Source organism: Polistes canadensis, unplaced genomic scaffold, assembly GCF_001313835.1.
Source record: "Polistes canadensis isolate GaletaPanama2010 unplaced genomic scaffold, ASM131383v1 scaffold_36, whole genome shotgun sequence".
Classification (NCBI taxonomy): Eukaryota; Metazoa; Arthropoda; class Insecta; order Hymenoptera; family Vespidae; genus Polistes; species Polistes canadensis.
Window position 1 is genome coordinate 876800 of NW_014569583.1, and position 11606 is coordinate 888405.

The window sequence follows — 11606 nt, forward strand, 5'->3', positions numbered from 1 at the left end:
AAAAAAAAAAAAAAAAAAAAAAAAAAAAAAATCTTGATTATATAATAATAACTATTGTTTCATTGAAGAACCAATTTAAATAAAATATTTAATTATGATATTAAATAAAAAAGACAATTAGTAGATGGTATTCAGACATTAAAAAGAATAGAGGATATTCCAACTTATTATGAATCTCCTATAAAACAAGTTATTGTATCTCAATGTGGTGAATATATTTTCGATCATAAACCAAAAATGGAACCGGAAACAGATATATTTCTTGTTAGCATCGCTGTGTGATATCTTATGGTTATATATTTTATTAAATATTTTATGATTATTAATCGACACACATTTTTTTTTGCATATCTATTTTTTCAGGAATGCCAACCATGGATAAATGTTGGAGAAAATAATATAATCTATCAATATCCATACAATACTTATTCAGATATTTCTTTATGGCTTGATAATATTATTGATGAAATAGATATTCGTGATACAGCATCTCTTCTTATTGCTGAACGATATTTAAGTAGTCTATACTGTCTCCCAACAGATTATCTATCAGGTTGTTTTGAAATATATAATTTAATTTTTAAAATCTATACAAACTTTTTCTCCTAATAAATCTTTTTAATAATGACCATATTGTTGTTTGTTAGAAAAAAGCGTTAATCATTTTGAAAAAGATCAGGAACTTGATAAAAATTTAAGTGTCAATTGCAAATCCAAACTACGTGAATTATTAGCAGATTTTCGACCCGAAACAATGAGTAAAGAAGAAAAAGTGATTTTCATAGAAAAACTTTCTAAAATCATTGTTTCATATGCTTTAAATTCTATCCATAATGAGGTAAAGCTAGAAAAGTTTTATTTTATTTTAGAGAAAATGATCTATTACAATATATAAAATATAACTTTGACATTTTCTTTTTAGTGTTTTGGACAGTGTACATTAAAGGATGCTTATGAAATGATACCAAAAATATTAGAATCTGCTTATGATATTGCAAGGGCAACTATTGCCAAATATACCCGAGCAGAAATGAATAAGTATGCACATTTATTTAATAAGAAAAAATATGAATAAATTATTAATTATTCGTTTTTGTTCTTAGGCTGTTGAAAACAGAGAAACAAGATGATAAGACAATCATAGACTCATCTTTGTCTCTTATTGAAGAAATATTAAAGAAATCTATACTTCATTCTTTACAATCTACAAATGCGGTAGACTGTGAATAGATTTAACAACAAATTCAATATTTACTAAAAAACATTCCATTTATTTAATATTTTATTCAAATCGCATACTTATTTTTTATTTAGAATAACCATATTTTTTTTTTATATAATTTAAAAAATTTAAAGAATATACATCATTGATTAACATTCCAAATTATACAAAATAATGACCTTTAAGAAAAATAGAATTTATCATATTATTGTTTTATTTTAGAAAAAAGTTTTTTACCGAATCCTTTTGGAACTTTTTTAATGCCCACACCTTTTGCATTTGTTTCTTCATTCATATCACATTTTTTATGAATTGAGTTGTATAACATTTGTGCATCACTTTTGTTCCCAACTATTTCAGCTAATTCATCCTATACATTGAATAATAAATAGTTCTTTTTATTAATCTTCTACGAAATATTAATGAAAAAGCAGTAGAATTCAGGTAATAGATTAGTTTACTTTACCTCTGTGAGTTTAATAAGATGATCGAGTGATTTTCCTTTGTTTAAAATAGCGCATAAATTCTTAGAACTTACGCCAGGTAATTTAGCAATGAAATCTTGTATGTGAGGATTATATTTTTGAAACATCAGTTGGCTATCTTCTGCATTTTCATCTACTCCAATCGTAACTGCCTTTTCAGCATTTGGTTGATCTCTACCACTCTATATAAAAATAATTGTATTACTAAACATTGATTTTATTTAAAATCATTTAATATGTTACCTTCAGTTCTTCAAACAACTGTGCAGATGCATGAGGACTTTGTGACCACACGAGTTTTAGTTTAGGAAAATGTAAAGTCAACAATTGCAATTTGGATGTAACTGCATAACTGTTAACATCTTTGCCCATATAATAGCAACCCTTAAAGTAAAGAAATCTTTGATATCTTTTTTCATATAAAATTTGGGATTGTCAAGTATAAAATTTGTAGAAAAATAAAGTTGATAACATAACTCACAATAAATTTCATACTTGTCAACCCAATAATTCATGTAAAAAATATCGAAAATAAAACATTTTAATATACTAATTACCTGGAAACAGAATGGTTTATTCTGATCAAATTCGATAAGAAGCATTGGTTTAGGATAATACCTAGACATAGCAACAGCTTGATTGTATAATCTTCCAGAGTTAAGGGATCCAATTAAATCAGATACACTTTTTCTTTCGATGCAAATTTCTGGAGATAGAATATAATCTCCAATCTAATACATAAATAATATATATAATAATAATATATATGTTATAAAATATGTATAAAATAAATATATAATTTTAAAGCTGACATATTACATTATTAACTTACAGTTAAAGTTACAGGCTCAATTTTTATACCACGAGAATGTAAAATGGATGGCAATTCGCTTTGGAATTCTCTCATATCAACTATGACTTTATTAACAAAAGTTTTCTGATTTTTTTCTTGATCTCCCTGGCGCGAATTCGGTATTGTTTCTTTATCCGACTGTGTAGCAAATATTAAGCAATCTTCTGATTTTCCATCTTGATCTTCAGGTACAACCATTGTCTACAAAAATACATACATATGAATAAATATACCAAATATATATCTTAAGATCGAAATAATTTAATTAATGAAATTCTTACTTTCTTATTATTGATTAAAATATGGAAAGCTTCTTTCTCTCGTCGTAATGACGTTAAATATTCTTGTTCTTCAACAGATCCTCCATAAATTAAAAAATATACTTTCAAATTTATTGAAGGATTATTATTTTGATATATCTATAAAAAGAAAACTATATAATAGAAATCACGCGATAATAATAATTATAAATTATATACATACTTCCAGTTGACGTATGACTGTAATGTCAGCGACATACATTATTACATTGCTAGGCTTAGATTCTTTTAATGTACGTTGTAATGCCATTGGATCACCGTCTTTCTTTAAAGATTGTACAATGAGTATAGGTGCAGTTGTTGCAATTGCTGTTAGATCTAATTCATTCATCTGCAAAGTTATACATTGTATGAAGTAACATATTACGTATATTATATATTTTCTTTCATTTATTAACATACATATTATTTAACATACTTGAGAACATTCTTCAAATAAAGTTTGATGATGCTCATCTTCATCTTCATTTACTAGAGCAATAGATTGACTTTCTATAGCAGCTTTTTGCGATAATGTTAAGACATAACTATCTTGCGTATGCATTATCTCTTCATCATTTTCAGATTCAGTTGTGATTGATTTTTCGTCATTGTTGGCAATATTACTTTAAAAATACAATATTATATACAATAATCATAAACATAAAGATTATATATATACATATATAAATTAAAATCAATATTATTTATATAAAAATGATTGCTAATAGCATACTTTGATTTGGGAAGATTATCATTTCGTAATTTTTTATGTGCTTCATTAAGTAAATATTCATTGGCTCCAATAGTTAAATAATTTTTCAATTGATAACATGTTTGATTATCATGAACTAAAATAAGAATTTTTTCTGGACTATCATTATCGGCATCATCTTTTTTTTTATCTCGTTGGATTTCAAGCAATACTTCACTTAATGCTATCCATTTTGGATTTGGTTCTGGCTTTAATTCTGACGATAAATTTTATTATTACATATAGATAGTGTATTAACATTTTATATGATATACTAATGCATCGAAATAACATGCATTTTAATAATAAATTATAGTTACCATTTTTGTCTGTATAAACCCTTTCTTTTGCAAATTTAAACAGATTCTCTACTGCATCCAACATTAACCACCCAGAACTTTTCATAGCATATTCCATAGTTCGTAAATGTTTTAACGTAGAATAAAATGATACACAATCTTTGTATGTTAAGGACCTATAGATGCAATTAACTATAATTACATAATATAACGAAAGGGTAAAATATTAAAGACTTATTTGATACAAAATAAGAACTGTTTCAGCAGTCTTTTTTTATAGATATACTTACACGAGGAGTCCTCGTAATGTTTTCAAGTCAGATAGCAATTGTTTACTTGTAGAACTAAGTTGATGCCAAACAGGGTCTAATTGTGATTGGAGTTGTTTGTGAAATTTCTTAGCTATTGCATTTTCAACTGTCAATTCTTCTAAATCTAACTGTAAATAATATAAGTGTAATATATATGTGTTTTTAAATTTAAGAGATGTTTTTAAAGAAAAGTAGTTCAAATTTAATACATACATATTTATTAATACGTTTTAATTCTTTCACCACATAGTTCATTGCATCTAATAAAGCGGTTTGTATGTGTAACATTTTAACTGTAATTTTTACGTGAAATTCTAAAACTTCAGGCTATAATATATAAAAAATAAATATTTTTCATTTTTATTTTATAATAGATTAATTCATAAAATTATTATTAAAAAAATTAATATATTTACCTTACGTTTCGACAAACTGTTATTGACAATTTTATGAAAGCGAGGCCATAGATATAATTTTTTAATAAAAAGAGTTTTCATTACGCGTTCCACGTTAGAAAAGCCAAAAGTAAAAGATAATGCCGAATTAGAAAATGCTTTGATAAAACCTGTCTATAATAAAATTTGAAAATTAAGCATAGAAATAATATTATAAAATTACAAATAATGAATATTAATAAATAATTTATATATATATTATATTTGTTTATATCACCTTATTTGTTTGTCTATACAATCTCACTGCAAACGCTTCTTGATACAAACGTAAAATGTTATGAGCTTTATATACAAGAATTCCAGTAACTAAATGCAATGGAACTCTATTTTTTAATAAATCTACGACCAAAATTCTGCCTGGTATAAATAATACTCCACCTTCCAGATACATCTGTTCTCTGTTAATGAAAATATTCATTAAAAGTATATTTTTACGAAATATACTTTGAAAAGTGAATAAATATTAATTAGGTTAATAATAGCATACCTTTCATTAGATAAACATTGACCTGATACAATACGAGGTAAAGTTTTCGTACCTAAACTTTTTAATTCATCTATGAAGTAATTTTCATCGGTTTCCAATGTTCCCAAAACAATAACAAGATTTCCAGGATCTAAGTAGACTTTTAATATATTTACAAATACAGTCTCTATCCCCAGACCCCTAAATAAAAATAAAACGTTTATAAATACATATAAAAAAAAAATATGATATTTTTCAATCTATGAAACACTTACTTTGCTGTAATTACTAAGCCATCCTCCTGCAATATTTCTAATAACATCTCATTTTCATATTCCAACATGATTAAATGTATTTATTTGGCTATAAAATTGATAATACTAGAATGAGATCTGTTGTAAACAATGTCTCATTCAAGAAGTATTTGAAATAATACGTCCCCAATAAATCTCAATAAAGTAATTAAAAATGGTGAACTTTTCTTCTGTAAAATAATTCGATTAATATAGAAATAGTTATAATAAATTTGGGCAACATTTTTCAAATCATACTTTGCTATCACTATCCCTGCAAATATTTTCTGTTATCTGATCATAAGTTGTATCTTCATCCGTTGTTATAACCTCATATACTAATAAAGTATATTTACTTAGTTCATGCGATGGATGTCCATACACTCCTATGCTAACAGGCCTTTTGAAGCTGAAAATGAATTGATGAAAACAAAAAATTAATATTTTCCTTATATCAATCTTTTAGCTTATTTTAGAAATAACATTTAATATACCTATCTGGTATAACTATAATATCTTCTCCACAAGTTGTAGATTGCAAACTATAATGGTCTGGTTCATAAGTTGGTTTGGTTGTTGTATGTGATGCATACAAATCTGCATCTCCAGTTCTGCAATAATTAAAATTACATTCAGTTATTTTTAAATTATTTAAAAATCTGTTTTATTTAATTTACTTACTGTGATATTAATTGAATTTTAATAACACCCTCGTACATTAAACTATAATATTTGTAAGATCCTCCTAGTACATCATCACTGACATAATGCAATAAATCTTCATTCAATGACAAAATGCAAGGTAGCTGAAATATAAATTTTTAAATGTTTATAGCAGATCTGTGCAAAAAAAGTATTCAATTTAAATTTGATTTTGTCATTTGTTATAATCACATATTTATATAATTTACCAAAAGTAAATTAAAAAATATAATCTTCATAGTACATAATATTGTTCACCATTGTTAAAAAAAAGAAAACAATTGTAATATTTGTATAAAGTTAATAAAAGCTAGTATTTTTTATAACATATACATAATATTCTTTTACACTTTTTATAGATTCGGTTACGACACCGAGCAATTGTGCAAAATTGTATGTAATGTATATATATATATATACAATGAAATGTTATAAATTTATCTATATAGAGATGTTAAATACACAATATTAGTTCATATTGAGCATGAATCATAATAATCTGAAGAAGTGAGTAGTTACAACTTGTAACCACCAGATGACGATGGGGTTCGTCGTCGGAAAAAATTGAACATTTTAGTAAGTTTTAATTATTCATTACATTCTGATATAATATTTGGAATAGGAAAATACATTAATATTTATTTTTCTAATAATCTGTATTATTTTTAAACAAATTTCTGTAATTATTATATTTTATCCATACATACTACGATACACAATGTAGATCTTATTTAAAATAGATTAAGAATATTTTTAAAAATTATTAAAAATTTATTTCAAAATTATATATATGTTGATTTATATTTTGGATTAAAAATTCGAATAAAATGAATTTTTAAATTAAATTTATTTACGGAATATATCTAAAGTAAATTCTTAATATTGTTGTCAATTTGAGTCACGTAGTATATATAACGAAGCAGATACTTTTGGCGCCGATTTTATTCGTTTGTGGTGTGACTGTTTCTTGTTCTTGTTTGTTACAAATTAACAATAAATTTGAGATTTATATACAGAAATAAGTAAAAAAGTTATTTTTTTTTAATACATCGATAAATAATAACGGTAATATTTTATTAATAATTAGAATTTATTATTACCTTGAAGAATACTCTGTATATAATTATTTGGAAATATTGTACTTGCATTCAGGTATATCAAACCGCCATGACACCTTATCATGGATATTAAAAAAGTACATTTTATAATATATAAACAATGTGTAATAATTGAAAGTTAACTGAAGAAAGTTGATTGAAAACAATCGTAGCAGGTAAAGTTTATCATTCATATTTCACGAAATGTCAATTTGATTATTATAATGCAAATTTTCATAATGAATAATATCTATACACAGAGTGAGATATTAAAGTAATCGAAATTACTTGCATTATAAAAATGATTGTTAATTATTCTAAATAATGCAAATACTGTTAACCCTATTAACATAAGTTGTATAATTATTGCATTGTCATTAGAATTATAAGTATTATTTTTGTTATATTTTTTAATAATTACAATTAAATTAATTTTTTTCATTCCATGTGTAGAAATCATCATCGTTTTCACAACTTCCGAATTATCAAGTTATTTCATTCGAAGGTAGATGGCGGTTTTATGTCATTGAAGATATTTCAAGATAAGAGAAGAGGTCAGTAAATTTTAAAGAATATCGAAAATATTTCTAAATTTATAAACAATTGTATATGAATATTCAAAAATCTTAATTATTAATGATTATATTAATTTATTCAATACAGACTGTAAAAACGAAGATATACAGTAATAATTTTATTCATTCCGTTATCTCAAGGAATAAATGAAAAAAAGCAAAGTAACATATTAACAATTAGTTAAACATATTTAGTTATATTTAGTCTCTACCTTGTAAAAGTATTTATTATTTAAAATGAGATTAGAACCGCCAGTTCTAGCGGATGTAACATGATCGTACCATTGACGCAGTTAAACTTTACAGCTATGGTGCACACTGTTTAACATGTGTCGTGTTGCTATAGGGACTAGCGATGCATACGTGTACACAATATTTCCTTTTATTTTTATATTGATAAATCAGCTTATCGTAGGGTGCCAATCATTTTTAATTAAAACAAACAATGCAGGCTCCTTGGAATATTATCCGATTATTGAACGTTCTACGACAATGCTTCGATAGTTGAAAAGAGAGAGAGAGAGAGAGAGAGCTCTTGTTCACAGACCCTTTAAAACGCGTTCACCTATCTTCATGATCATCTATGATATCCGGTGCATCGCTATCAGTAAACGGGGTAATTACTTCTTTGCAACGAAAAGGGCTCCCTTGAACGTACGTAACATGGGGAGCTAACAATGAACAATTAAATGATTACACTGCTTTTGGTCAAGAGGATAGAATAACAAACGATACAAACTGCATCTTTTATGTTGGCCTTTTCATTTATTTATAACAGTAGTATAACCTTCAGCTTGGTATACCATTTCTTCGAGCAATTAAAAACTATTTTTCATGCTTTTCCGTGCGGAGTGGAGAATACAGGTATCGATCGTTTCAACGCGTCATCCTCGTCCTCGTCCTCGTCGTCGGGACCGGTCGATAACAAGGAAATGCGAAAACACGATAGGTAAGAAGATTCTCCGTCCTCGTTCAATGTTTTATCGCTCAAGCTAGAGTTCCGAGTGGTCAACGGTGGAGTTTATAAAAATCTCTTTTTATTTCACATCAGACAGGATTCGAGATTGAATTATCGCTGCTTGTTTGCCGAAAACGAAGGTGCCTTCACTGAAAGGAGAAAGAAAAAAGAGTGAGAGAGAGAGAGAGAGAGAGAGAGAGAGAGAGAGAGAGAGAACCCTTTCTCGGTAGAGAGTCTACGAAAGGAGAGAACTCTTCTCCGATCTTCTTCGGGCGTCATCGGTATTATCCGCATCCTTCGAATCGCGATGCGCCTGGTTCGATTCCATGGGCGCAATAGGATAGGCCGTCCTTTTTCCCGCATCGACGTGTGTAAGCAGCCAGACCGGTAACAGTCCCTCTTTCCCTTCTTCCTCGGGATGTAAACAGGGTCTATGACGAGTCCTCTGCTCTCGGTGGAGGAACGAAAGAAAGAAAGAAAGAGAAAAAGTGAATAAGAGAGAAAAAGATATAGGAGAACGCGTTCTCTCTGTCGCGTTCGCTCAGCGACAAGGTGGAGTGGAGGAGGTGGTGAAGGAGGAGGAGGAGGAGGCCGAGAGAGCTGTGTGAATCGAGCCTAAGGGCGAGGAGAGCACGGTGAAGGCTCGCCGGTGGTGTTGGTGGGAAAGGAAAAGAGGGGAGCTTGAAAAAATGTGTAGGTGCGCGCGCACCCGCTTTGTCTCTCTTGTCGGCGGTGCGCGCGGCGGTGGTGGGGGGGTGGCATGGACCACGAGGGGCCACAGGGGTCCGTGAGCGGAGCATGGCGACTGCATCCTTTCAGTCGGCCGGTGAACCCGCGTGCCGTACGGTTGTTTCTTCGTTTTTCCGCACTGCCTGTGCGTTTTCTCTCTCTATCCTTACGTTTCGCGGTTTCTATCTTTCTTATAATTATCTCCCTTCTTCATTTTCTTCGGCTATAATAGTTTGCTTATTTTTTTTTTTCTTTCAAATATCGAGTGAACCCCATATTTTTTATCCGATCACATAGTAAGAGTCGTCGCGTGTGATATTCTGATCTTTTTTCATTGACGTTGTTGTCATCGTAGTTGTCTCGTCGACGTTGCACATACGCGCACCGTGCATACGTTTTTTTTTTGGCAAAGATATATATATTTTTTTTTCTCTTCTCCTTTCTTTCTTTCTATTTACTTTCTTCTGTCCGTGGAGTTTCCTTACTTCATACCGAAGATTAACTACGAGATTCTCATCCGAGAGAAGGAAGAATCCTCTCGCAGGACCTTGTGGATTTTTCTTCGACGTTTCGTCATTCATCCTCTTCATCGTACACGGGCGCTAAGCCTTTGAGAACTTCTCCTGCATGGTGAGTAAGAAAAATATCTATTTACTCTTAAAACCTATCTTTTTAGGTCGTCGTCGAACAATCTTCTCCATCCTCTTGATATCGTTATTATCATTGTCTTTAATTTGAAATACCATAGAGTTTATTTAGATGTGAACGGGGTAAAGATAAAGAAACGAATCGTTGGAGCGAGAAGGGAAATTTTTCACACGTGCATGCTGCCAGTGGGTTTCTCGAGCGCGGGCTCTCGAGTGACGCAACGAAGATAGAGATGCAACGCGTTGCTAGATAACTTTACCTTCTCTAGGTCTCTTGTTTTCGTACATATCGCAATGAGTGATATACCCTATCTTTGAGAGAACGAAAGAGGGATCTTGAGAAGTATTCTCTTCTCGACACGTACGAAGAAAGACTTTCTTCTTCTTCTTCTTCTTCTTCTTCTTAGGAAATGATGTTACCAAGAAAGTACTGAAAATTTTTCCATCTGTCTCTACGGGGGAAACAAATATATTTTATTTCTTTTTTCCAATGTACAAAAAAAATAAAATTCGATCGTTAAAACGTATCTGAAATCGTCTATTTTTTTTTTTTTTTCTTTCTTTTCCACGAAACAGATATCGTAAGCCTGAAGATTTATAACGTTTTTAAAGAAAAACGGGTTAAAGTTTTCAAAGAAGCGATTAAAACGAATGACCATCAATTGAAGAGATTACCCGTGAGCACTCACGAGAACATGGCGGTATCAATTTAAACGTGTCGTTGTCATCGTGACTTTCTCGCTAATGAGCGAAAAGTGCGACAGTTGCGATAAGATGCGTTCAACCGTTACTTTCTTATTTTTTCTCTCATCTTTCGAATGATTTTAATATATTCATGAAAACGAAATATACACATATATATATATATTTATATATGAGGGATCGATCTATCTTTCCTATCAAAGATTTTCACTCTGTCGTCAGTACCTCGCGTCACTGTAATTATCCAGATATCGTTGTTAACCCGAGCATATTCGACATAGGAAACTTGTAATCGGTAGCTGATCGTGGCTAACGACCGTGATGTTTTAAGATCCTTTAAGAGCTCCGGATTCACTGTAATTACAGTATATAATGATAAGCTGCTAGTAGCTACAGGTCGGTAGCATAGACTTACTAAAGCAACCTGAAACGTACAGTTTCTCCTTCGAGAATGTGTTTTGCATGAAGGAAAGAGGGGAAAAGAAGTAGCATCGGTAAGGTCGTTTTCTTCCTTTCCTTTTTCTTTCATCGACAAGAAGGAGTAAAAGGAAGAAGGCGCGGAAGAAATTATAGGTTGCTAGAAAGAAATCGAGTCTCTCTCGTCGGTTAGAGGGAGAGAAGATAAAGAAAAGTAAAGGAAATAAATAAAAAAAAAAAAAAAAAAGAATGAAAACGAGAAACGGCGTGGTTAACTCGCGTGCGAACACGCATCGGCAATTTTTGGTGCTCGCGTTTCCGCTCGCGCCAAGTCTGCTCCCC

General features: G+C 29.9%; 3 protein-coding genes across 4 annotated transcripts in view; 1 reads left to right on the plus strand and 2 right to left on the minus strand.

Annotated features, from left to right (window-relative positions):
- LOC106784499 (peptidyl-prolyl cis-trans isomerase-like 6) overlaps window positions 1-1289 on the plus strand; it is a 4838-nt gene extending 3549 nt beyond the window's left edge. The window contains exons 6-10 of the mRNA XM_014744111.1: window positions 114-264; window positions 364-553; window positions 648-838; window positions 923-1038; window positions 1104-1289. Of these exons, the coding sequence (XP_014599597.1) occupies window positions 114-264; window positions 364-553; window positions 648-838; window positions 923-1038; window positions 1104-1230 (775 nt within the window). The 3' untranslated portion in view covers window positions 1231-1289. The remainder of the gene's footprint in view (window positions 1-113; window positions 265-363; window positions 554-647; window positions 839-922; window positions 1039-1103) is intronic.
- Window positions 1265-5574, minus strand: LOC106784496 (DNA repair endonuclease XPF). 2 transcript variants are annotated; one of them, XM_014744107.1, is made up of 16 exons: window positions 5420-5574; window positions 5166-5345; window positions 4896-5076; window positions 4640-4792; window positions 4437-4550; window positions 4203-4351; window positions 3934-4088; window positions 3596-3830; window positions 3299-3485; window positions 3044-3211; window positions 2842-2979; window positions 2540-2761; window positions 2265-2438; window positions 1951-2091; window positions 1689-1889; window positions 1265-1592 (listed from the first exon to the last, which is right to left on the minus strand). In XM_014744107.1, exons 1-16 carry the CDS (start codon window positions 5485-5487, stop codon window positions 1428-1430), a joined length of 2631 nt encoding a protein of 876 aa, XP_014599593.1. In that variant the 5' UTR covers window positions 5488-5574; the 3' UTR covers window positions 1265-1427. The 2 variants fall into 2 exon arrangements, with proteins under 2 accessions (XP_014599593.1, XP_014599594.1); XM_014744108.1 differs by lacking the exons at window positions 5166-5345; window positions 5420-5574 and having other exon boundaries at window positions 4640-4788; window positions 4896-4987.
- On the minus strand, window positions 5532-6590 carry LOC106784498 (UPF0669 protein C6orf120 homolog). Its single transcript, XM_014744110.1, has 5 exons — window positions 6349-6590; window positions 6119-6243; window positions 5932-6048; window positions 5696-5846; window positions 5532-5628 (listed from the first exon to the last, which is right to left on the minus strand). Exons 1-5 carry the CDS (start codon window positions 6376-6378, stop codon window positions 5554-5556), a joined length of 498 nt encoding a protein of 165 aa, XP_014599596.1. The 5' UTR covers window positions 6379-6590; the 3' UTR covers window positions 5532-5553.
- Between the last annotated feature and the right edge of the window lie 5016 nt (window positions 6591-11606).